Source organism: Capricornis sumatraensis, chromosome 4 (genome assembly GCF_032405125.1).
Source record: "Capricornis sumatraensis isolate serow.1 chromosome 4, serow.2, whole genome shotgun sequence".
Classification (NCBI taxonomy): Eukaryota; Metazoa; Chordata; class Mammalia; order Artiodactyla; family Bovidae; genus Capricornis; species Capricornis sumatraensis.
This window is the reverse complement of record NC_091072.1, coordinates 54,117,773-54,145,384: the sequence shown is the minus strand read 5'-3', so window position 1 is coordinate 54,145,384 and position 27,612 is coordinate 54,117,773. Positions and strand designations below refer to the sequence as shown.

Here is a 27,612-nt window from a genome sequence, read left to right as displayed (position 1 = left end):
CGGGGCACTGCGCGCTCTCCACGCGAACCTGTGCCCCTGGACTCGGCTGGACGGCTGGGTCAGGACACGTCCCGCCTCCTCCGCGAGTCGGTCAGGGGGCTCGGCGCCTCGCCCCGCGATGGTGAGGGTGTTGGCGGCTGGTACCCTGGAGCCGGGCGAGGGCTGGAGATGCGACGGGCCGACAGGTGGCGGGTCTGGCTCGGGTCCCCCGCGACCGCCGGAGACGGGGACCCTGCCTCTCTCTTCCCCTCCAGGGGCGGCGACCGTCCGGGCCCCGCCGTGTAGGTGCGCCGGAGAAACTCGGCGGGGCGGCGACTCGGCGACTCCTCGCCTGCGGGGCTGAGTGGGGGCGCTCTCGGGGAGGAGGGCCTTGAGGGGCGCGGCCCCGGGGCAGACCCTCGAGCCGGGCGAGGACCTCACGCTTCCCTTCCCCGCCCCCTTTTGTGTTTCCCCTGCAGACCGGCCGGTCCCGGCGGGAGGCGCGGCCGCCCCAGCGCCCGGGGGTCGTTCCCTCGCCTCCTCCGGGCGGCGGGAAGGAAGAGGCGGCGGCGGCCGGAGTCGGGGCGGGCGGCCTGAGGTGAGAGCCCGGCCGGCCCCGCTGGGAATATGGCGACCGGTGGCTACCGGACCGGCGGCGGCGGCGGCGGCGGCAGCACCACAGACTTCCTGGAGGAGTGGAAGGCGAAGCGCGAGAAGATGCGCGCCAAGCAGAATCCCCCGGGCCCGGCCGCCCCCGCCGGGGGGACCGGCGACGCGGCCGGCAAGCTCCCGCCGGGGGCCCTGGGCACCTCGGCCGCCGCCGCGGCGGCCAACGAGCTCAACAACAACCTCCCGGGCGGCGGCCCCGCCGGCGCCGCACCTGCCGCCCCCGGCCCCGGGGGCGTGAACTGCGCCGTGGGCCCCGCGCCGCTGAGCCGCGCCGCCCCCGGCCCGCGGCGGCCGGAGGACGAGTCCCCCGCCGCCGCCGCCGCCACTTCGGGGGCAGCGCCCGCCCGGGGCGGCGAGGAGGAGCGGGACTGCGCCCCGGAGAAGGGCAAGAGCTCGGGCCCCAGCGCCAGGAAAGGCAAAGGACAGATCGAGAAGAGGAAGCTGCGGGAGAAGCGGCGATCCACCGGCGTGGTCAACATCCCCGCCGCAGAGGTGAGCCGGGCGGGGCCGCGGCCGGACCCTGGAGGGCTTGCCGCCTCCTGGTCTCATCTCTCCGGGACCCAGAGCTTTCCTCCTCGAGCCTGCACTTCTTAGCCTTTCTCTGAGTAGGCAGGCAGGGGGTGATGGAGTTTTACTCTCAACAAACGCTTCCTGGGAAGTTCCCCAACCCAGAGTCGGACACGTGCTTTTCAGGCTTCCTGGCTAAGATCTCAGACACCAGAGCCTTCTTTTCACTGGTGGAAGGATAGCATGGGGCTTCAGAACTTGCCTACCTCGTTTCTGCTTGATCAGTTAGAAAAATTGGTGAATGGTGATGACGACGTACTCTATTTAGTTTCCCAGGTGTCGGTCTTACGTTATCGGATCGTTTATCTCTTCTTCCCTCTTAGCAGTGTTTAATAGCACCTGTAAAGAAAACTTGGCTGTAGCACTACCCCAGACAGCTTTATCTTTCAATGGACCCGAGACAAGTATATCCAAACCAAGCATATGTACTACTTCATATATACACACCAGCTGTTGGAAATAGCGCGCGCGCGCAGACACACACACACACACGCACACACTTTTTTCCTGAGTGGTATTCTGGACAATAGGAACGCTGTAGCAACCCACAGTTCTTTTGCTCTCTCCATGTGTTGAAGTATTTGACCCTATGTATTCTGGAAAACATTTGTGGTAGGTTTGGGAATTTCTGGGGTGGAGGGGGAGTGGTGGTTGATTTTTTTTTTTTTTTTTTTTTTTTTGGTATTTTTGAGCAGTCTGAGAAACATTTCTGTGGGCAACAGCAGCATCTTCCTATTAGAATGCCTGGTGAAACTTTTTTACTTATGGTATAACAGCACTTCTCTCTACTCAACAAAACAATCGTAAACAAGTTTTTAGTTGCTTTAATAGTAACTCACCGGTTTGGGGAAGTGATTCAACAATCCCGTTTCACCGTAAGTAGTTACATCTTTTGCTCATTGGCTCTAAGGTTTTAACTTTTTTTTTTCTCCTGGCCTTCTAATTTATTCAACTTTGACACACAGTAAGTAAATAGTAAGAATTCACCAACTTTAATTGTGGTTCAGATAAAAACATCTGCAATAAGTTAGGGTGTGTATCAAACATACCAAATTTTTGAGTCTTAATATGATTTCCATACCTAGAAAATCAGTTTGTCTTTGAAGGGTATATTTTTATGCATGTTTCAGGAAGATTTTTATCAGCCAGCAAAACTGTCCTCTGTGGTTTGCTACTTGCACAAAAGATCTGTTATTCATTAAATTGCTTTAAAAGGAATTCATGAGAGTGGTAATCAAATTTCTAGGGTTTTTTTAAGTTAAAAATATGAAGATTAAGGGGAAACTGAAGACAAGGCTTTGGAAAAGTTACATTCCTCAGCGTTATTTTTAAATGTAGCTGATGGTCCAAATAAAATAATTTGTCATTTCCAATCTTTTCCTCATTGTTCATTTGACAGGGATCTTATTTTGGGAGATCTCTTGGCAGATGTTAAAACTTCATTTTTTGTCTGGCTGGTTGTGCTAAAATTGTTATTTCTCAGTACCTTTTTGTGTTTGTTTTTTTAACAAGGGTAATGTTTACTGGGAGAAATAAGTATGGTGTATATTGTGAGGTCCTAAGAAACGTCCTTTGTTAATATTCATGTATTGGGTAAGGGAACACAGTGCTGAGAATGTAGATGACTCCCCGTTACAATTGAGTCTAATACTCTGGAATGTTTTTTGTTTGGGTGTTGGCAGCTCCTAAATTTAATCTTCCTTAAAAACAAACAACCCAGGGTACCATTTTTTTGTCTGTGGAATTTGAACCTTTTTTATTGAATAGGGAATTGAGTACTGCTTTCTTTTTGTGGTAACTATGGCTCTATCTGTTTCATGCTGTAGGACCCAACAAAACATGGTAATGTTTTACCACAGTATCTAATTAGCAGGCATATTTCTTGAGTTCCTCCTCCCCATATTTTCAGTTTTTTAAAAATAAAGTCTTTCACATTATGTGAATCATGTGCCATTTATTTCTCTTAGCAGTTTCAACATTGTAAATACCAGTTGCTGTGGAGTTTCTTGTATAATACAGTTTAGCACTACTATTTTAAAAAGTCATATAATATTTTACGAAATTTTCAGGCATAAAAATATTATAAAATATTTTATAATATTATAAAATATAAAAAGATCATCAGTCAATATTCAAAAGTAGAGTTATATATATATATACATATATATATAGTGTTGAATGACTAATCTCTTATTTTCAGGCAGTATTCCCAACCAAGTTTATATTAGTAGATTAGCATGTAACTTGTATGCAGAGTCTGTTTTAGTGTTTGATAAACATTAAATTTCTTCAAAAGTATTTGTTAAGGATCTGTGTAAAACATTTGTTGTGACTTTCATTAACTTATTTTACTGATTACAGAGTAACTATAAAATTGTTACAAAAGAACCTGATAGCAGATAAAGATGATACCAGCAAATGGAAGATAGTTTTAGTGAGGAAGCAGTTCAGAATCTTGAAGTGTAGGTGGGGGGGGGGATACTGCATGTGATGGCTATAATAAATGCAAATATACAGATACTCATTAATGAGATAAACTTCAGTGGCTCTTGTTTACTAAGTAGGAGTTTTTTTAAAAAAAAACTTTTTTCTAAATTTTTGCCTTTTCTGTTAGCCAGAATTGGATAACTTGAATGTAACATACTTACTGCTGCTATTTTTTATACATTTATTAGATTAGCCACATATTTATTACATGTCTCTGTTCAAGGCACTGTCATAAGCACTCTGGAGAAAACAAGAATAAGGCAGTGTATATTTTCAAGTAGCAAGACTGTAATCTAGGAAGAAGGCACAATTATATGAAGAAACTTAAGTAGGCACTGAGTTAACAGTTTAAAAGCCAACTTAACACAGCATGTAGCTAATTGTTAATTAAAACTGTTGTCTATTTAAAGGAAAGAGGATGGGGCTAAGAGTAGCTGTTGAGGTTGAGGGTCTTGAACTGAGACATTTCTTTACTTATATGTTTATGCATATATTCATACATAAATGCATATATACCTGTTTGTATAGTTTTTTAAATGTCAAAGTGCAGTGGTTCTTAGCTGTGGCAGCATATCAACACTGTGTGAGGATATTAAAAAATGCTTCCCCTTTGCTGATTATTTGCCTTCTTCCTCCTTGACCCCTTACATTTATTTAATGGGTCTGGGATGGTATGGGTCCAGGTATTAATATTTTGATAAGCTCCCCATGTGAGTCAGGATTTAGAATTATTGGGTTTCATTCTAGGGATGCAGAAATGAATAGGACACAGGCCTTGCCCACAAGAGGGTTCTTAAGTAATACAGGGAACTGTATTAAGTAGTACACTATTAAGTACAGGCTATTTACTGAGCAGGGTACCTAACTCAAGAGGGTTAGTTGGGGAAGGCTTCCTCGACACTTATACCCACGTTTTCAGAGTGCTTGTGAGGTTATTGCCATTGGGTAGGTGTGCATGAATGGATTAACAGAGGTGGTTTTCATAGAAAATATAACATTTCAATAGATAGAGATCTAATGCTAAGTCGCTTTCAGTCATGAAAACTCTTTGCGACTCGGTGGACTGTAGCCCACCAGTCTCATCTGTCCATGGGATTCTCCAGGCAAGAATAGTGGAGTGGGTTGCCATTTCCTCCTCCAGGGGATTTTCCTGATCCAGGGATTGAACCCCAGTCTCTTACGTCTCCTGCATTGGCACGCAGGTTCTTTACCGCTTCCGTCACCTGGGAAGTCTCAGGTAGAGGTCAAATGATACTAAAATTTGGATTTAAATATAAAAGTTAAAATTTATTGAAACGTAACTGTTTTCATTGTGGTCAGCTAAAGTGTTTTATGTATTGTCTTAATTAATGCTCACAGCAATCCCCAATGGTAGTTATACTTACTGTTTTCATCCTTATTTCCAAAGGAGAAAATGGAGGCTTAGAGAGTTTAAATGACTCAAGATCACATGGGAAGTGAATAAATGGTAGAGTAGTATTTTAAAAGGTTTTGGTTTTTTGTGTACGTGTGTGTCTAGGGAAAAAGGAGTTTTTAAGAGTTAATAAATCTTGCATTACTTAGCTTATTTCTCTAGATTTTATTCAATAATTTTTTATTAGAGGTTTATCTTAAATGATTTAAACATATAAATGGGGAAAACAATGAAAGTACAAAATTGAATAGAAATTAAGGTCAAATTTGTAGGCTCAGATTTTGCTTCTAACCCTGTAGTCTGTAGTTCGGTTAGCAAAATTTTGAACACTGAATCATCAACAAAATACAAATCTGCTTTTGGCTAGCAGTCAGAAAGTGTGGATCTTTGATTTTACTTAAGTGATATCTTGTTTTTCAGTCAAGATGGGATTATAACACCTACTCCATAGTTTGAAGGAACATTTGATATATAGAAACTCTTCTAAGTGAACACAATTTAAGTCGCAATTATTCAGCATATTTATTGACCATTATATAGGACAGGCTCCACTTAGTAAGTCTTATAAATCCAGGAAGCTTAAGAAATGCCTTTTGGTATGCCCATTATATTCTAGACTGTCTACCTTTCAATGTGATGAGTCAGGGGAAGGACTAATAGTGATTCAGAGTTGGAGAAAATTGGACTGGTGAATAGAGTAGATACAGGGTAGATACCGAGGTTTCTTAATAAGATTTTAGTCCTAGCCTTTCTACATGTTGAGCTCATTGATAAATTGAAATTTTAGTATTATCAGAATTTTTAGTGAGTTTTCTAAGCTGAGAGGCCTTTTTCCATGAAAATAATAATTATGTAATTAAAGCAGATGATACATATGGTATGTTTATTAAGACCCAGGCACTGATTTAAGCATCTTACATGTTTTGGTGCATTTAATTCTTACTATCACCCTATGGGAAAATGCGACAGAAAGGGCCAGTTACTTGCCTGAGGGGAAAAAGAGAATCTGTCTTCAAAGCCTAGTTTTTAAGAACCATTTTATCATATTTCACTGTATTGTATAAGTATATACCCAGTTTAAGAAATACAAAAATTATTTTATAAGAAGCGAATAAATTACTGTAGAATTTGAATATGACCATGTTACAAAAGACAGATGAAGTGGGACTTTATTGGAAAAATTCAAGAGCAAATAAATACATTAACAGTGGCATTAAAATTCTTATTTAAAATTTTTGTCAAGCTAGTGGTCTTACGAACACTCTTCATTATTTCTCCACTGGTTTACAGCACATGTGATATGGGTCAGAAAATAATTATGCACTTTAATAGTGGTGCTGACATCTTAGAAGTTTAAAATTACTGGAAATATTAAGAGTTTGAAATTTTCCAACGCTTTTTTCAAAAAGTGAAGTATAATTTATATATCATGAAATTCACCTTTTTAAAGTGTACATCAGTGGTTTTTAGTATGTTCACAAAGTTGTGCTCTAAGTGCTTTTACATTTTCATCTTAATTTTTTATTCATAGAACCTGTGGTATTTGTGGTAGATTTTAGCTCCCTACTCAGTAAAGTACAGCAGTATTCAACAGGAGAAGTTATTAAATTAATATACTATCTGCTTTCCCTGCATTTCACAGAGGAAAATAAAATTGTAGAAACTTCTGTTTTTAATTTCTTAAACTTAGACCTCTACTACCACTTTCTTTACTAGAATTTAGTATAAGAGGTACATAATTTAACTGAATGTAGTATTTTCAACTGTTTAAAATTTTACATATCTTTCATGGAGGTCTGCAAAAACACATTTGGGAACTTTGATTCAGAGTAAACATGGAGTTTTAGGTGATTAAACTTTAGTCATTTATTACTTAAGTCAGGGTCCTAAAAGATGTGGCTGTGGGTGGGGGTATCTGTACCATTATCACCTATGTTATTTATTTAAAATGCAAATTTCTGGGATCTACCTCAGGGAAGAGTTACCTGAGACTTCATTTTAACATATGCTCACGTGATTCTTGTACTGAAGTTCAAGAACTGACTTAAATGCTCTATACTGGCTTACTGATCTATAAAATGAAATTGATACTGATTATTTTATTAATTCATTTAATAGTCCTGTGAGATAATATTTCTGAAAAAGCTTAAGAATGACTAAATGATAAATCATAGTTATTATATAGGTATAACACATTGATAAGTAGTTGTTGATGTCTAATGGAAATTTCTTACTGGGATGTTAAACATTCTTACTTTTTCCACTTAATTAAGAACTTTATAGATATTTTAACAGAGGCAACTTGAGATACTTGGAAATTGAAAGTTTCTTAAACATTTATATAATGTCATATATTTAGGACAAAATGTTGTGTCTGCCTGGCTTCTTGAAGAAGCCTTGCCTACAGAAAAAACCTCTAATACTTAATGTGTAATTTGAACTTTACGTTCACTCATTTTTCTTTGGTGTATTCTTTAAGGGAAAGTGTATGTTTGTAAATGTTTAATAATTAGTTCAAACCTTTGAAACAGGTTTTGTCCATCTCATTAAAATATTCTCAAGTGAAATCGTTCCCTTTTGTTTACTATTACATATTTGACCTGTTGGCATCTGTAACTAGCCAGTTGATTCTTAACATATTTGCTTATTGCTGAGGCAGCTTTTGGTGTAAGTCATATGCGTTTTTGTTTATAGCTGCATACAGACTGGTGTTACAGTTGAGCATCAGCCATGTATTACAGTCTCCTTAGGTTACTTACAAATATACCAGGCTCCATGTCAGAATGAAGTTAGAGGAACATTTAATTTTTAAAAACAGTAAAATTATTTACTTAAAGGGTAAAAACAGCTCCAGTGAGTTAGAAACTTAGCATATGCTTGGTTAATAAATATTTATTTGGTGATAGTCTTTAGAAATTTCCTTCACCAGAGTTGTATGGGTTACAGTGTTTTTCAATAATAGTTTTATTTGCTTTATAAGTTGAATTTAAAGAAAAAGGGCTGTTGTATTCTGAAAGTGAATGTTTTTTAGAGTTTTGCTGAAATGAGCAGGTAGGAGAGGACTTAGGTTGTAGATTACAGTTCTGTGACAGCTAAATTTTGTTTGCACACTTTTTTTTTAATTGTAAGAGACTAACTGAATAAGATAAATAAGAATAATATCAGTTTGAAATACAGTTGAAAACATTAATAAAATTAACTTTAAAAGATACCTTTTAATATTCAGCAAATTTGTGGGCATATGTTTGAGAAATTTACAGGTTATATAAAGTATGAAATGGTTTTTCTATTACTTTTGGAATTCTTTGCAGGATATTTTTAGTAGTATTTAAAAAGAATGGAAATCTGAGTTATGAAGAGCAAAATTAACATTCAGAAGATGGTGCTTGAGGAATATGATTAAAAATATTTTAGCTGACATAGTCAAAGAAGCTGCATTAAGTCTCAAATTCTTGACAAGACTTCTTGATATTCTGTAATGCAAGCAAAAGTTGATCCAAACCAAATTTGTATAAACTTTTTTTTTTTCTCCTGCTGGTAAAAACTGTTGAAAAAGTAATGTGTTCTTTGTAGTTCTCCTGTGTAAATACAAAAGAAGATAGTGAAACCTATCACCTCTTATCTTATACATTTTATTTGTTTCTAATCTTTTGTCTCCATAAAAAATGGAACCACACTATACAGATTTGTGTGTATATTTAGTCTTTCATTTTATGGTGTTATTCTTCAAAAATAAGGATGGATTTTTAAAAAAATTGTGGTAAAATACTATACATAAGATCTTAAATCATTTTTATTCAGTGCTGTTAAATACATTCAGATTGTTGGGCAGAAATTACCACTAGCCATCCCCATAACTCTTTCATCTTATAAAATTGAAACTGTATACTTAACAATAACTCTCCATTCTACGCTCCTTTCAGCCTCAGACAACCACCAAGGTACTTCTGTCTTTAGGAACGGATATGTTTGTGTTATTTGATACTAAAATATTTAAGCATTGCTTTATTGGGAAAAGACCCTACTGTTAAACAGCTATTTATTTCTTTTCATATATTGTGTTTCCTGAACCATTCAAGAAAAGTGTTTGGGTCATTCAAAGCATCTTATAGGTATGGGCACCTTCAGGTAATTGTGAAGGATGCCCAGAGATTTTTTTTTAATCTCTATTGCCTTTGATTTTGGTGGGAAATTGAGTAGAACTGTAGTAATTACAAGTGCGTGTAAGCTGTAGCTCAGCCTATAAGTTCATAAAACTCAACATGGTATGAAGTCACATGATTAAAAACCATAGGGCATATGGAAAAATGGAGTTTAGGGGAATAACACTCAAAAACTTTGTCAGTGACATGTGAAAAGACAGAAACCTTGTAAGGACTAGTGCAATTTTATGCATGTTAAATGGTTAAGAAATATAAAAGTACTCAAATTAATAATGACATGACTTTGTAAAAGCACTGGAATTTGCTTATAGAAGTGGGTCTCAAAAGGGTTGCGATTTGTGAAGTGATGGAAGAAGGGTCATCTGAAGTTGGATTGAAAATGTAGCACCAGATTCGGATGAGCATGGCTCACAACACATGCAGTGAACCTAGCTGCATGGTGGAAGTTTGTGGTGTGTATTTTGTGAGTTTCTTTGCAGCCGAGTTGTGTTTTCTCTACTTAGCTAGTGTTTCTTGCAGTTGCACAGAAGCAAATGTGAAATTTGGGTTATGCTCAACTTGTTCCGTAACATACTAGTTGCTTAGGAGCAAATTGAATTTTCTAAGCAAGTGTTACAGTATGTGGTGTGTGTGTGTCTGTATGCCCATACATGTACATCTGTGTGTCTGTCTGTATCTATATGCATGTGTGTATGTGTGTGAGCTCAGTGTCTGACTCTTTGCAACCCCATGGACTGTAGCCTGCCAAACTCCTCTGTCCATGGAATTTTCTAGGCAAGACTACTGGAGTGGATCGCCATTTCCTCCTTCAAGAGATCTTGACCCAGGGATCAAACCCATGTCTCTTGCATCTCCTGCATTGGCAGGCAGTTTCTTTACCACTGCACCACTTGGGAAGTGCGTAACCATAAATCCGATAACCTAATACGTAAAGTCCAAGTAATGAGGTAGAGAAAGGTCTAGAACTGAGAATGCTTGTTTAAGAGTTTATAATGATACTGATTGCTAGGATAGAGGTAGTAGAAAAGGAAAACAGTTGGATGAATTTTAGAGGTGTTTTATTGGCATTTAAAAATTACATAATTGGGATGTTTTGAACTGGAAAAGTCTTTAGAGATCATCTGTTCCATACAAAAAAGTATTTGGTATTGCCAGACTACTCCTGAAACTGAAATTGTCTGTCAGCCTCAGTCTTAATCCCAGCTGAGTGTTGCTCTCTCCCGCCTGCCTTTCAGCTCTATCCTGATTACTATTGAGAATCTTGCTGATTTTATTCCTTCTTCTTAAATACTCAACCTCTCTCTCTCATCTTGCCATTAAGGAATGTTCCCTTAATTCTCCTTCACCTTTCAACTTACTTTTCCTTCCTTAATTGCTCAACTTAAAGGCCTTGTTTTCACCTGCCAACTCCCATTTCACTGCTCAGTCTCACTACTTTTTAAAAATCGATTTTGCCAAGTTTGCTTGTAGCCTCATAATTGCCAAACGTGACAGCTTCTTTTCTATTTTCATGCTACCTAACCTTTCTTTCGGAGAAGGCAACGGCACCCCACTCCAGTACTCTTGCCTGGAAAATCCCGTGGACGGAGGAGCCTGGTGGGCTGCAGTCCATGGGGTCGTGAAGAGTCGGACACGACTGAGAGACTTCACTTTCGCTTTTCACTTTCCTGCATTTGAGAAGGAAATGGCCACCCACTCCAGTGTTCTTGCCTGGAGAATCCCAGGGACGGGGAGCCTGGTGCGCTGCCGTCTATGAGGTCGCACAGAGTCACAACTGAAGCGACTTGGCAGCAGCAGCCTTTCTGAAGCATTTGCCTTTGTCACTCCTCTCCCTTGGGGGCTGCAGCACTTTTGGAGGTTCTTTTTCAGTTGGTTTACTCAAAAACATTGGCCAGCCTTCTCTGTGCCCCAGGCACAGTGCTAGCTGATACAGTGAGTCACGTTATCCATTATCACCCATCTTCAAGGAACTTCTCTTGGGGATTAAAAAAAAATACTGTCTTAGTTTAGGCAGCTATCACAAGAGTATCATAGACTGGGTGGTTTATAGACAATAGAAGTTTATTTTTCTGGAGGCTGTGAGTCCAAAATCAAGGCTGCAGCAGAATCTGCATTGTTGAGAGCCTGCTTTCTAGTTCACTTGTCCTCACACGATGGAAGAGGATGAGAGAGATCTCTGGGGTCTTTCTTACCTGAACACTAACCCCATCCACGAGGACTCTAGCCTTGTGACCTAATCTCCTCCCCAAGGCACCATCTTCTAATATCACATTGGAGTTGATGGTGTCCCCCCCCCCCCCCCCACATAGGGATGTTGGGGAAGTACACTCACTCAGTCCGTAGCAGATAATTATAAATTTGATGTTATAAAAACTATGATGGGGAAAAGAACAAAGTAGTGAACTAGCTCAGAAAAGGGAGCCACCAGTTCTATCAGGGAGTCAGGGAGGACTTTATATATGGTGGCTTGACTAATGAGGACTTCCCAGGTGCAGAGGGGACACACGAACATTCTGGATAAAGGAAGGCCCAGAACCAGGAGATAATAGCATTATATTGTGTGTGTACTGTGTGCCCAGCACTGTGCTGGGGGCTTTCTATGCATTATTTCCTCATCTTCACATTAGCTCACAACATAGATTTAAACAAAAAAAAAATTTTTTTTCCCTCATTTTACAAGATGAGGAAGTTCAGCCTCAGAGAAGTTGTGACTTGCCCAAAGGTTATACTGGCAGACTTGGATATGACTCCACATTTGTTTAGGTGCCAGGGCCCACACGTTGGTTATCATTGTTGGAAAGGGGGAGGGATATGTTCTAACTAAGGAAATATTGATGTGCAGTGAATTCATGGTTGGGAGTGAATGGAGAACACTCAGTAAGAATGATATGGACCAATTGTGATAGATCTGACTGTCATGCCAGGGAATTTAGACTTTATTCTGCTGTTCTTTGTTAGTATTGTTGGCTGGGCATTTCCTTCCTTTGTCCATATCTATTTATACAATAAGTCTGACTGCTTCTGGAATAAGTTTTGCCTGCATAATTTGCAGTTATTAGGGAAATTTTCTTGTTCAGAGACAGGTACCTATTCAAGCATGGTAAACAATATAAAATCCTATAAAAATATGCATATAATAGAATAATTAAATCCATATTTTCACATGGGTTTAAAAAAATGAGAGGATAGGCTCTAAGCAAAGTTATACCAAGTGACTATTACAGTAATAATTCTGTACTGAAAATAGATTTGGGGATACTTTTGTGGAGCAGGATAGAGTGAAGATGGATGCTCTGGTGACACTAAATTGTCAGAGTATGTTCTGAGTGTAATTATGGGGAGGTTTATACCTTAATACGATCCCTTGGTTTAGATTTTACCTTGTATTTCTTGTAAAAGCAGGTTTTAATTTCCATTCCCAGATTCTTTTTTAGTTCATCTTGGGATATAGATGCTTGGAATACAGGTGCTAAAGGACGGGCATCACCTTTGTCTCTTTACTGCTTATTATTTTCTTAGCTCTACAGATGTTCCCTTTTTCCCTTCCTTCTGCCTTCTCTTACTTTGAGGAAGTGCTTCTCTAAATCACATTTTAGGAGTATTTATATTTGATAATTTAAAGGTAATATCTTTGTATTATATAAAATTTGAAATTAAACAGCCAAAATAGGATTGTGCAAGCATCAGCTATAGATTACTATTATCAATTTGACATATATTCTTTCATTTTTATTTTTATTAATTGGGATTATAACCTATATACATTTTTACAACCTATCTTTAAATTTTATATCATAAATATTATTATTCCCTTTTAAATTCTTTTTGAAAGCAAAGAAGTTAACTGCTGCATATTTTTTGGTTTTATAAACGTAATTTCCACTATCCAATGATAGCTATTACTTTATAGTTTTAATATACAATTCCTGAGGATATTTTTGTACATACACCTAAAATAAATATCTAAATCCAGAAATTTAGTCATTGTACAAATATTATAACCTTTTTCTTATCAGTATATTTTTCTTCTTTTTATTTATTTATTTTTGGCTGTGCTGGGTCTTTGTTGTTGTGCAGGTTTCCCTCTAGTTGTGCTGCGTAGAGGCTCCTCTTCATTATGGTGTGCTGGCTTCTCACTGCGATTGCTTCTGTTGCAGAGCATGGGCTCTGGGGCGCCTAGGCTTTAGTAGGTGTGGCGCGTGGGCTCTGGAGCACAGGCTCCATAGTTGTGGTTCACTAGGCTTAGTTGCTCTGAAGCCTCTCTTAGATCATATGTCAGTGAATTTGTAACTGTGTTGTGATTCTTGGTGGCTACAGAATATTTAATAATTTAGATGTTTCAGTAGAGCTGCAACACATTTCACTTCCTTCTTAGTACAGATTATCTGTTAGACACTGAACTTGGCCTTTGGGCATTTGTGTTGCTATATCTGTTCCATTCTCAGCATTGCTAGGATTTGGACAAACTCTTAATTCATTGAGAATTTGAAATCTAATATAGAAGAATAAGGTTATATGAGATAATTTTGAAACATTTAAAATGTGTATAATAAGGTGTTAAATATTGTGCCATCCTGTTAGTAATAGAGAAGTGAGAGTTCCCAAAGAGGACTGAATAGTCCAGAAAATTTCATTGAGGGTGTATGAGGTTTGCGTTGGTCTTGAAGGACTGATTAGAAATGGGCAGATAAAAAGGAGAATCATACTTCAGATTGAGAGAGAGCAGAGTGTGCTATGGTAGAAAGGTGGGACTTAGCGGCCCTTGGGATAGAGGCTTGCTTTGTTTATTTATTGGCTGTGCCTTGCAGCTTGCAGTATCTTAGTTCTCCAGCCAGGATTAGAAGACAGGACCTGGTGGCGAGAGCACTGAGTTCTAACCACTGGACTACCAGGGATGTCCTGGGATAAAGGCTTTATGTTAGAAAATGTGTCTCTACTTTCAAACACACAGAGTAGAAGGATACAGATGTTATAGTGGGTACTTGGATGTTGCCTTCAAAGCTCTACTCTGTAGATCATTTGAAGCACTGAAGTTTATTCATAGTAATACTTCTTCTTTTTCAGTTACAGGCATACTTCAGATTTTGTTCTAGATCTCCATAATTAACATTGCAGTGAAGCAAATCACATGAATTTTTTGGTTTCTTAGTGCATGTAAAAGTTATGAGTACACTATAGGAATACTGTAGTTTCTAAGCATTATATCTTTAAAAATGTACATACCATAATTAAAGAATTACTTATTGCTGAAAAATGCTAACCATCTGAGCTTCCAGCAAGTCGTGGTTGTTTTTTTGTTGGTGGAGCGTCTTGCCTCAGTATTGATGCCTGCTGAATGATCAGAGTGGTAGTTTCTGCAGATTATGGTAACTGGCAATTTCTTAAAACAAGACAGTGAAGTTTGCCCCATCAGTTAACTCTTCCTTTGACTAATGCTTTCTCTGTAGCATGCAATGCTGTTTGATAGCATTTTACCCACAGAATTTCTTTCAAAGTTGGAGTAAATCTTTTCAAACCCTGCCACTGCTTTATCAGCTAAGTTTATGTAATATTCTAAATTGTTTGCTGTCATTTCAACAGTCTGCACAGCATCTTCACCAGGAGTAGATTCCACCCCTAGAAACCACTTTTCTTTGCTCATACATAAGAAGCAACTCCTTATCCATTCCAAGTTTTATCATGAAATAGCAGGAACTCAGTCACATCTTCAGGTTTTACTTCTGATTCTAGTTCTCTTGCTCTTTTCACCACATCTGCCGTTACTTTCTTCACTGAAATCTCACACGGGGGTTGGCATCTACTTCTTCCAAATTCCTGTTAATGTTGGTATTTTGACCTCTTCTCGTAAATCACGAATGTTTTAAATAGCATCTATATAGTGACTCCTTTCCAGAGATTTTCAGTGTGCACTTGGCTGCCCAGACCTATCAGAGGAATCACTATCTTATGGTAGCTATTAGTCCTTGATCCTTGGGTTGCAGAATGAATGTTGTATTGGCAGGCATGAAAATAAAATAAATCTCATTGTCCGTCTCCATCAGAGCCCTTGGGTGACCAGGTGCCTTGTCAGTGAGCAGTCATATTTTGAAAGGAATCTTCTTTTCTGAGCAGTAGGTCTCAACAGTGGGCTAACCATGTTGTAAATACATGTACTGTTTTCCAGGTTTTGTTGTTCCTTTTATAGAGCCCAAGGGCCCTAGGATTTTCAGAATGGTAAGTGAACGCTGGTTTTAACTTCAGTCTGTATAAGCTCCCAACTGATGAGAGAGTCAGCCTGTCCTTTGAGACCAGGCATTGACCTCTTACTTCTGATTGTGAAAGTCCTTAATGGCATCTTCTTCCAGAATAAGGTTACTTTTTTTCCTTCATTGAAAATCTGTTGTTCAGCATAGCCACCTTCATTAATGAACTTAGGTAGATCTTCTGAATAAACTGCTGCAGCTTCTAAGTTAGCACTTATTCCTTCACCTTATCCTTTTATGTTAGTGATGGCTGGCTTGCTTCAACTTCATCAGCCATCCTGTGCTAGCTTTAGACTTGCCTTCTGCAGTTTCCTCGCCTCTCTCAGCCTTCATAGAATTGAAAAGAGTTAGAGCCTTGTTTTGGATTAGGGTTTAGATTAATGAAATATTGTGGCCTGGTTTGATCTATCCAGACTACTAAAATTTTCTCTGTGTTAGCAATAGGGCTGTTTTGTTTTCTAATCATTCAATTCACTTGAATAGCACTGTTAATTTCCTTCAAGAAGTTTTCCTTTGCATTCACAAGTTGGCTGACTGTCTAGCAGAAGGCTACCTTTAAGCTTGTCTTGGCTTTCAACATGTCTTTCTCAGTAAGCTTAATCCTTCCTAGCGTTTAGTTTAAAATGAGAGGCTTGGGACTATTCGTTTTACTTAAACACTTAGAAACCATTGTAGGGTTATTAATTGGCTTAATTTCAGTATTGTATCTCAGGGAATAGGGAAGCCTGAGGAGAGGGCGAGAGATAGGGGACGTGCTGGTTGGTGGAGCAGTCAAAACACACAGCATTTATCAAAGTTCGTTGTCTTATATGATTGCAGTTTTATTTTTGTTCAGTTGCTCAGTTGTGTCCAACTCTTTGTGATTCCATGGATCCCAAAACATTAAAGATCATTGATCACAGATTATAACAACAATAATGAGTAAGTTTAAACTATTGTGAGAATTTCCAAAATCTGACACAGAGATAGGAAGTGAGCAAATGCTATTGGAAAAAATGGTTCTGAAAGACTTGCTCAACTCAGGGTTGGTGCAAGAAAATGCAGTGTTTGCAAAGTGAGGCAAAGTAAAACACAGTAAAATGAGGTATGCCTGTAATAGACTGTTAAAGCTGCTTTAGTTTGTAGAGAAACTGAGTAGAAAGTAGAGAATTCTCATAGTCTCCCTTACTGCCTGGTTTTCCCTATTATTAACGTCTTGCATTGGTGTGGCACATTTGTTACAATTGGTGAACCAATGTTGATGAGCCAATATTAAATAAAATCCACAGTTTACGTTACTGTCCACTCTTTGTTATACAGATTTTATATATATATATATATATATATATAGAGAGAGAGAGAGAGAGAGAGAGAGAGATCATTGAATGTGTAATATCGTGTATCTACCATTGCAGTATCATAGGGAGTAGTTTACTGCCCCCCAAATTCCCTATGCTTCACCTCCTCCTCTTCCCTGGCAACCACTGATCTATCCACTTTCTCTATAGTTTTGCCTAATCCAAATGTCATATGATTGGAATCCCACTATGTAGCCTTTTCAGACTGGCTTGTTTGATTTTAGCAACATGCATTTAAGGTTCTAACATTTCATTTTTAAAAATCATAATAATTATATTAAGTAACCTAATCACCTAAGTTACCCCAGGATGATCTGGGATAGTTATTTTCAAAGAGTCTGTCTACCCTCAGATGCCAAACATTTGTTACCAGTACAGAGTTAGAGCATAAACGAGGTGATGAGACAATGTTTATCAGATGAACAGTTTTTCAGAAGAATATGCCAAAGCTCTAGTGGAAATTCCAAAAGAGGAGCACTAAAAATATTTTGGTTAATGATGGTATTTTCATAAAATGCGTGCAATTTCATAAGTTGTATATAAAGCCTTGAGTAGGTCCTATTGCTTATTTGATCATGTCAATTAGAATATGTTTGTTAAAATATTAATCACATTCCTTTTGTTTTCTAGTCCACATTTGTAACTTTTTATGTGGTTTTTCACCAGATATCTAAACCTATGTTTTCACATTCTGTCGAAATCTTTGACTTTCCAAAGATCCTTAGAAAGGGATGTTCATTTTTCTTACTTATTCAATGAAGTGTCAGAGGGGTAAACAATCTAGAGCTTAAGTGCTGCTTTCTTTCCGCCTGACTTCATTTAGAGATGACAGTATATTTGAATTAAGAAAGTTACTTCCACCTTCAGTGTATAGAACTTAAGACCAAGTTAATTCCAGTACAAGCTGGAATCAAGATTGCTCAGAGACGTATCAGTAACCTCAAATATGCAGATAACACCACTCTTGCAGAAAGGGAAGAGGAGTTAAAGAGCCTCTTGATGAAAGTGAAAGAGGAGAGTGAAAAATTGGCTTAAAGCTCAACATGCAAAAAACTAAGATCGTGGCATCCAGTCCCATCACTTCATGGCAAATAGATGGGGAAAAAATGGAAATAGTGAGAGACTTTATTTTCTTAGGCTTCAAAATCACTGCAGACAGTGACTGCAGCCATGAGATTAAAAGGTGCTTGCTCCTTGGAAGAGAAGCTTTGTCCAACCTAGACAGCATTAAAAAGCAGAAACATTACTTTGCCAACAAAAGTCCGTCTAGTCAAAGCTATGGTTTTTCCAGTAGTCATGTGTGGATATGAGAGTTGGACCATAAAGAAGGCTGAGCATCGAAGAATTGACGCTTTTGAACTGTGGTGTTGGAGAAGACTCTTGAGAGTCTTGGACTGCAGAGAGATCAAACCAGTCCATCCTAAAGGAAATCACCCGTGAGTATTCATTGGAAAGGCTGATGCAAAGCTGAAACTCCCAATACTTTGGCCACCTGATGCAAAGAACTGACTCACTGGAAAAGACCCTGATGCTGGGAAAGGGGATGACAGAGGATGAGATGATTGGATGGCACCACCAACTCAATGGACATGAATTTGAGCAAATTCTGGGAGATGATGAAGGACAGGGGAACCTGGCATGCTGCAGTGCATGGGGTTGCAGAGTCAGACACGAGTGAGTGGTTGAACAACAAGGCCGGTGTCTAGCTCATTGATTAAACCTTTCCTGTGTCAACTAAATGTATCCACATACTTCTTCCAGAGAAGTGAGTCAATCTTGAGTTTGGCGGAATATTTTAGGTGGTAAAATGATTAGAGAAAGGGACTTTAATTACATTCCTCAAATTTTCATTTTGTTGAATCCAAGATTAAAAGAGTAAACACAAGGACTTCCCAGATGGTACAGTGGATGAGACTCTGCCTGCCAATGCAGGGGACACCGGTTTGATCCCTGGTTCGGGAAAATTCTGCATGTCATAGAACAGTTAACTTGTGCACCACAGCTACTGAGCCCGCATGCTGCAGCTGCTGAAGCCTGCACTCCTAGAGCCTGTGCTCAGCAACAAGGGAAGCCAGCCACTGCAGTGAGAAGCCCGTGCACCACGACAGAGCAGCCTGCATGCAGCAGTGAAGGCCCAGTGCAACAACAATGAACAGTTAAAAAGAGAATAAGAGCAAAAACAAAGCAACTTTAAGCTATACCTGGTTCTCAAATAATTTTTTGAATGTAGCGTTTTCCTTTTTGACGCTTACCTTTCATTAATAGGCCATTTATTTTAATGTCCTCAACTCTTAGCTCATTGCTTGCAAATGCATAATTAAGACTTTATTGAGAATGAGGCAGTTATGTCTGAATAAATGATTTCATTTATAAATTATACTTCCTCCTAGATTCCTGCTCTAAAAATCACAAAATCTTGAAATTGCCTTAAAATTGGAGTTCAGTTGATGATAACCCTTTTTTATTGTGAACTACAGGAGGTAATGTTACGCATTCCAGTGAATAGTTGAGGATAACAAATACTAGAAAATATCTGCCAAAAAATTTGTGGGCATAAGAGTCAGTTACAGTAATTGCTGTTATTTTGCAATTTTGTAAATTATTCCCTTTGTATCATTTGTGTCTTAGGAAACCTTTTTATTTTATGTCAAATGGAATTTTTTAGAATGAAACTGCATTAAAGATATTTTTAGCATTTTATAACCTAATTTTTCTATGAAGAATTTCATTGTTACTGATTGGAATTTTTTGTTCAGGAAAAAAATTTTTTGTAATAGTATCACATAAGATGGGCATGATAATGATAAAATATTTTGCCCATTTAGTTTTATTTTGACAAATCTAGGCAGAGATTTGATAGTTTCATTTGTTGTTGTTTTTCAATAGTCTTTATTTTTAAGAGCAGTCTTAGGGTCACAGTAAACTTGAGTGTGAGTTGTAGACATTTCCCACATGTCTCCTCCCCTTCCATGTGCGGAGCTTTTCCCATTATCAACATTTCCTACCAGAGCGGTATATTTGTAAAAACTGATGAACCTACACAGACACCCAAAGTCCATGGTTTACATCCTGGTTCGCTCTTGGTGTTGTAAGTTCTGTGGGTTTGGATAAGTGTATAATGATATATAGCTATCAACATAGTACTGTACAGAGTAGTTCCCCTGCCCTAAAAATCATCTGTGCTCTCTCTGCCTGTACAGATCTGCTCCTAACCCCTGGCAAACACTGAGCTTACTACTGTCTCCATAGTTTTGCCTTTTCTAGTACATCATATAGTAGGAATCATGCAGTAGGTAGTCTTTTCATATTGGCTTCTTGTACTTAGGTAATATGCATTTGAGTTCCTTCCATATCTTTTCATGGCTTGATAGGTCATATCTTTTTAGCACTGAACCATAGTTCATTGTCTGGTTTATTTATCCATTCATCTACTGAAAGACATCTTGGTTGCTTCTGCATTTTGGCAGTTATGAATAAAGCTGTAACAGGCATCCATGTACAGGTTTTTGTGTGGACATCGTTTTCAGCTTCTTTGGGTAAATACCAAGGAGCGTGATCGATAAATTATATGCTAAGACTATGTTTAACTTTTTAAGAAACTGTCAAACTATTTTTAAGAGTGGCTGTATTATTTCCATCAGCAATCAATAAAAGTTTCTGTTGCTCTGTATCTTCAACAGTATTTGGGGTTGTTACTGTTCCTGATTTTGACCATTCTAATAGATATGTGATGGTACCTTGTTTTAATTTATATTTCCCTGATGACTCATAATATGGAGCATCTTTTTATATGCTTGTTTGCCATCTGTGTATCTTTCTGATGAAGTGTCTGTTAACAGGTCTTTGGTCCATTTTTAAATTGGCTTGTTTATTTTGTTGAGCTTTAAGAGTTCTTTGTATATTTAGGAAAACAGTCCTTTTTCAGACTTGTCTTTTTATTGGCCATGCCACATGGCATGCAAGGCATGTAGGATCTTAGTTCCCTACCAGAGATGGAACCTGTGCTCCCTTCAGTGGAAGCGTGGAAGTCTTAACCACTAGACTGCCAGGGAAGTCCTAAGATGTGTCTTTTGTAAATGTTTTCTCTCAAACTGTGATTTGTCTTCTTGTCCTCTTGACAGTGTCTTTTGCAGAGCAGAAAGTTCTAATTTTAATGTCTAATAATGTTTAATAATTCATCAGTTATTTCTCTTCATAGATTGTACCTTTGCTGTTGTATCTAAAACATCATTGCCAGGGACTTCCTGGTGGTTCAGGGGTTAAGAATCTGTGGTTCCACTGCAGGGGACCCAGGTTTGATCCCTGGTCGGGAAGCTAAGATCCCATGTGCCTGGGAGCAACTAAGCCCACTTGCCACAACTAGAGTGGCCCCCGCTCACTGCTGCTAGAGAGGAAAAGCCCAAGCACTGCAATTAAGATCCACTGTAGCCAAAAAAAAGGAAAAAAATTAAAAAAAACAAGTCATTGCCAAACCCAAGGTCATCTAGATTTTCTTCTATGTGAGTTGTTTTCTATAGCTTTATAATTTTAAGCTTTGCATTTAGATTTGCGATGCATTTTGAGTTAATTTTTAGGAAAGGTATAGGTCTGAATCTTGATTCTTTTTTTTTGCACATGGATGTCTAGTTGTTCCAGACCATTTTATCTTTACTCCTTTGTCAGGTAACTGTATTTATGCGGCTCTGTTTCTGGGCGCTCTATCTGTTTCGTTTCTCCTATTGGCCTGTTCTTTCACCAGTGCCACAGTGTTTTGCTTACTGTTGCTTTACAATAAGTCTTGAAGTTGGATCATGTCAGTCCTCCAACTTCGATCTTCTTCTTCAATATTGTGTTGACTACTCTGGGTCTTTGGCCTCTCTGTATAAACTTTAGAATCAGTTTGTCAATATCATTGAAAATAAATTGCTTGTCTTTTGATTGTGCTCTTGGTGAATCCATAGATTAAGTTGGAAAGAACTGAAGTTTTGACAGTGTTGAATTTTTCTAACTGTGAACACAGAATATCTATATTTAGTTATTCTGGTATCGTCTCATCAGAATTGTTTTCCTCATATAGATGTTGCACATATTTTGTTAGATTTACATAAATATTTCATTTTAGGGGGAGCTAATGTAAAATATTTTGTTTTTAATTTCAAATTCCACTTGTTCATTGCTAGTGTATAGGAAAATTATTGACTTTGAAAATACTAAGCATACATTCTGCAGCCTTGCTGTAATTGATCGTTAGTTCTAGAGATTTTTTGATGATTCTTTCAGTTTTTATACATAGGTGATCATGTCATCTGTGAACAGTATTATTTGTTCCTTGCCAATACATTTCCTTTTCTTACTGCATTAACTGAGATGATAGTTTCGATTTTTAAGTTTAAATTACCTGATTGCATTGTAATCTTTGAGAATAGTTTTAAAAACAGTAAGATCTCTTTGTAATTTATTAACTTGCCATGCATTTTTCTTTTAGACTTTGGTTACATACTATCAAACATGCAAGTTTTTAAAATGTTGTTGATAAAACTGTTCACTTTGTTAAAATGGGGAAAAATAATACAAATTTGTTTTGGTGCAAAGAATGAAAGAAACAGTGTGATTAACAACTTCTACTTCTTTCTTGTTTAAAACTAACACCTATCTTTAGCTTTTTATACACCCACAGGTTAAAAATATAACTGGTATTTATAGAGAATAAGTTATACAAAATTTGGTCCACTGGAGAAGGAAATGGCAAACCACTTCAGTATTCTTGCCTTGAGAACCCCATGAACAGTATGAAAAGGCAAAAAGATAGGACACTGAAAGATGAACTCCCCAGGTCAGTAGATGCCCAATATGCTACTGGAGATCAGTGGAGAAATAGCTCCAGAAAGAATGAAGAGATGGAGCCAAAGCAAAAACAACACCCATTTGTGGATGTGACTGGTGATAAAGCAAGGTCTGATGCTGTAAAGAGCAATATTGCATAGGAACCTGCAATGTTAGGTCCATAAATCAAGGCAAATTGGAAGTGGTCAAACAGGAGATGGCAAGAGTGAACATTGACATTGTAGGAATCAAAGAACCAAAATGGACTGGATTGGGTGAATTTAATTCAGATGCCCATTAAATCTACTTCTGTGGGCAAGAATCCCTTAGAAGAAATGGAGTAGCTATCATAGTCAACAAAAGAATCTGAAATTCAGTACTTGGATGAAATCTCAAAAATGACAGAATGATCTCTGTTAATTTCCAAGGCGAACCATTCAATACCATGGTAATCCAAGTCTATGCCCTAACCAGTAATGCTGAAGAAGCTGAAGTTGAATGGTTCTGTGGAAACCTACAAGACCTTCTAGAACTAACACCCAAAAAAGATGTCCTTTTCATTATAGGGGACTGGAATGCAAAAGTAGGAGATCGGGAAACACCTGGAGTAACAGACAAATTTGGCCTTGGAGTACAGAATGAAATAGGGCAAAGGCTAATAGAGTTTTGCCAAGAGAACGCACTGGTCATAGCAAACACCATCTTCTCAACAACAAAAGAGAAGACTCTATATATGGACGTCACCAGATGGTCAATACCAAAATCAGATTGATTATATTCTTTGTAGCCAAAGATGGAGAAGCTCTATACAGTCAGCCAAAGCAAGACCAGGAGCTGACTGTGGCTCAGATCATGAACTCCTTATTGCCAAATTCAGACTTAAATTGAAGAAAGTGGGGAAAACCGTTAGATCATCCAGGTAAGACCTAAATCAAATCCCTTATGATTATACAGTGGAAGTGAGAAATAGATTTAAGGGATTAGATCTGATAGAGTGCCTGATGAACTATGGACGGAGGTTTGAGACATTGTACAGGAGACAGGGATCAAGACCATCCCCAAGAAAAAGAAATGGAAAAAGGCAAAATCGCTGTCTGGGGAGGATTTACAAATAGCTGTGAAAAGAAGAGAAGCAAAAAGCAAAGGAGAAAAGGAAAGATACACCCATTTGAATGCAGAGTTCCAAAGAATAGCAAGGAGAGATAAGAAAGCCTTCCTCAGTGATCAGTGCAAAGAAATAGAGGAAAACAATAAAATGGGAAAGACTAGAGATCTCTTCAAGAAAATTAGAGATACCAAAGGGAAATTTCATGCAAAGATGGGGACAATAAAATACAGAAATGGTATGGACCTAAGAGAAGCAGAAAATATTAAGAAGAGATGGCAAGAATACACAGAAGAACTGTACCAAAAAAGATCTTCATGACCTGGATAATCACGATGCCGTGATCACTCACCTAGAGCCAGACATCCTGGAGTGCTAAGTCAAGTGGGCCTTAGGAAGCATCACTACGAACAAAGCTAGGGGAGGTGATGGAATTCCCATTGATGATGATGCTGTGAAAGTGCTGCATTCAATATGCCAGCAAATTTGGAAAACTCAGCAGTGGCCACAGGACTGGAAAAGGTCAGTTTTCATTCCAATCCCAAAGAAAGGCAATGCCAAAGAATGCTCAAACTACCGCACAGTTGCACTCATCTCACACGCTAGTAAAGTAATGCTCAAAATTCTCCCATCTAGGCTTCAGCAACACATGAACCATGAACTTCCAGATGTTCAAGCTGGTTTTAGAAAAGGCAGAGGAACCAGAGATCAAATTGCCAACATCCGCTGGATCATGGAAAAAGCAAGAGAGTTCCAGAAAAACATCTATTTCTGCCTTATTGACTATGCCAGAGCTTTTGACTGTGGATCACAAGAAACTGTGGAGAATTCTGAAAGAGATGGGAATACCAGACCACCTGACTTGCCTCTGGAGAAATCTTTATGCAGGTCAGGAAGCAACAGTTAGAACTGGACATGAAACAGCAGACTGGTTCCAAATAGGAAAAGGAGTACGTCAAGGCTGTATATTATCACCCTGCTTGTTTAATTTCTATGCAGAGTACATCATGAGAAACGCTGGACTGGAAGAAGCACAAGCTGGAATCAAGATTGCTGGGAGAAATATCAATAACCTCAGATATGCAGATGACACCACCCTTATGGCAGAAAATGAAGAACTAAAGAGCCTCTTGATGAAAGTGAAAGAGGAGAGTGAAAAAGTTGACTTAAAACTCAGCATTCAGAAATCTAAGTCATGGCATCCTGTCCCATCACTTCATGGCAAATAGATGGGGAAACAGTGGAAACAGTGACTGACTTTATTTTTGTGGCTCCAAAATCGCTGCAGATGGTGACTGCAGCCATGAAATTAAAAGACACTTACTCCTTGGAAGAAAAGTTATGACCAACTTTTGCATATTCAAAAGCAGAGACATTACTTTGCCAACAAAGGTCCGTCTAGTCAAGGCTATGGTTTTTCCAGTAGTCATGTGTGGATGTGAGAGTTGGACTATAAAGAAAGCTGAGCCCTGAAGAATTGATGGTTTTGAACTGGGGTTTTGGAGAAGACTCTTGAGAGTGCCTTGCATTGCAAGGAGATCCAGCCAGTCCATCCTAAAGGAGAACAGTCCTGGGTGTTCTTTGGAAGGACTGATGCTAAAGCTGAAACGCTAATACTTTAGGCACCTGATGTGAAGAGCTGACTCATTTGAAAAGACCCTGATGCTGGAAAAGGTTGAAGGCAGAGGAGAAGGGGACGACTCAATGGAGATGAGTCATCACCGACTCAATGGAGATGAGTTTGAGTAAACTCTGGGAGTTGGAGATGGACTGGGATACCTGGCATGCTGCAGCCTGTTGTGTCGTGAAGAGTTGGACACGACTGAGTGACTGAAGTGAACTGAAGTTATTTAACAGTTTCGCCATACTTTTCCATTTATTACCTGATTTTTTATTTTAAAGAACGTTTGAGAGTTTCTCAACTAACAATGGATTATCAAGGTGTTTGTTACAGTTGCTTCTTTTGGAGAACTTGAAAATGAAGCCTAATTTGGGGTGATTATTGGATGTGGAGATGCTATTTACATAGGTTTCTTAGTTCTATGCTTATGGTGACTGTATTTCTCAAACCAGTAATAATGATATATGACCTGATGACAAGATAAAGTATTTGAAACTTGGATGATACTGGAAGAAGAGACGTGATCCTAGTCTATGATATGGCTTACTCTTGTCATGTGGAGAAAGTTTTGAGGTTTGTGTGATTCATGAATCTATACTGCAAGTTACTTAAAATTCTATTAAAATCATAGTGCAGGAAACCGTCAGTGTAATACTACTGGTCTTATATCCTTGATCTTTACGTAGCTTCCATTGGATGGGGAATCTTATATATAGCTCAACCCAATAACTTTTAGGACTAGTCTTTAAGCACCTCTAGGACTGAAGACTTTGAGAGCAAAATGTAAAGAAGACTCATCAAAGCCCATATCTGAAATAGAAAAGGACAAGAGTGCATTTTTAGCGTGCACCCATTCCTTCCTTTCCATGGCTCGGTTTTGACCTTTTTCTTCCTTTCAGGGTCTTGGCCATAGCACACAATTAGAAACACATGTGTGTAAGCATGTTGATGTTTGTATTGGTATGAGACAGTATCCTTCCAGTGAGAAATCCCCAACATGCTGTCCTGATCCTTCTCTTTACATTTGTCCTGTCTATAACCTTCCTTTCTTACCAGGTGTTGTTTTGTTTTGATACTCTTGGAGGTGAAAAGTTCAGAAATAAGATGCTGGAATAACCAAAGACATACTGTTCAGGATTACAGGCAGCTTAATGGGAAGAAATACTTGTTATAAGTATGTACCCTGTGTGTAAATATAATACCCAGGTCAGTAATTTTAACCTTTGGGCAGTCTTATATCATCTATTTCCCCCAGTTCCCATTATTTGAGGCAATTCTAGAATCTCGCCACTTCATTGTAAACAGTATAAATTTATAAAGATAAGAGTTCTTTAATAATAACCATAATACCACTATTATATATAAATAATAATTCCTTACTATCAAATATCCAGTGTTCAGATTTCCATGATTATCTCATGCATGTTTTTTACATTTTGCCCAAGCAAGATCTGTAGTGCGATGCAGTTGCTGGCTGCGCCTCTTAAATTTCTTTTAATCTTCACATGCATCCTCTTTTATTCTTTTGCAGTTTATTGTTTGATTAAAGCTGATTGTCCTGTGCTGACTGCATCTGCATGGTGTTGTTTAATATAATCCTCTGAATTTGTATTTCCTGTAAACACGTAGATTTTGATTTAAACTAGATGTTTAATCAGATCCATGTTCAGTTTTATTTTCTCAAGAATACTTCATAGGTAGTGCTTTGTATTTTCAGGAGGATTAAAACCCTGGTCAGCTCTTACGTTAGCAGATAGTGATGAATTCCCTAGATCATCTGTCCCCAAGTTTTTTAGTTTCAGGATACCTTTATATTCTATGTTGTTGTTCAGTCATTGAGTTGTGTCCAACTCTTTGCGACTCCATGGACTGCAGCCAGGCTTCCCTGTCCTTCACTATCTCCTGGAGCTTGCTCAAACTCATGTCCATTGAGTCAGTGATGCCATTCAACCATATCATCCTCTGTCGGCCCCTTCTACTCCTGGCCTCAATCTTTCCCAGCGTCAGGGTCTTTTCCAGTGAGTTGACTCTGCTCAGGTGGCCAAAGTATTGGAGCTTCAGCTTTAGTATCAATCGTTTCAGTGAATATTCAGGGTTGATTTCCTTTAGGATTGACTGGTTTGATCTTGATGTCCTTGGGGGTCTCAAGAGTCTTGTCCAACACCACAGTTCAAAAGCATCAATTCTTTGGTGCTCAGCTTTCTTTATAGTCCAACTCTCACATCC

At 38.7% G+C, this 27,612-nt stretch overlaps 1 protein-coding gene across 1 annotated transcript in view; it reads left to right on the top strand.

The window, feature by feature from the left end:
- The first annotated feature begins 606 nt into the window (after window positions 1–606).
- PAWR (pro-apoptotic WT1 regulator) overlaps window positions 607–27,612 on the top strand; it is a 114,783-nt gene continuing 87,777 nt past the window's right edge. Inside the window, exon 1 of the mRNA XM_068970450.1 lies at window positions 607–1,140. Coding sequence (XP_068826551.1) covers window positions 607–1,140 — 534 coding nt within the window. The remainder of the gene's footprint in view (window positions 1,141–27,612) is intronic.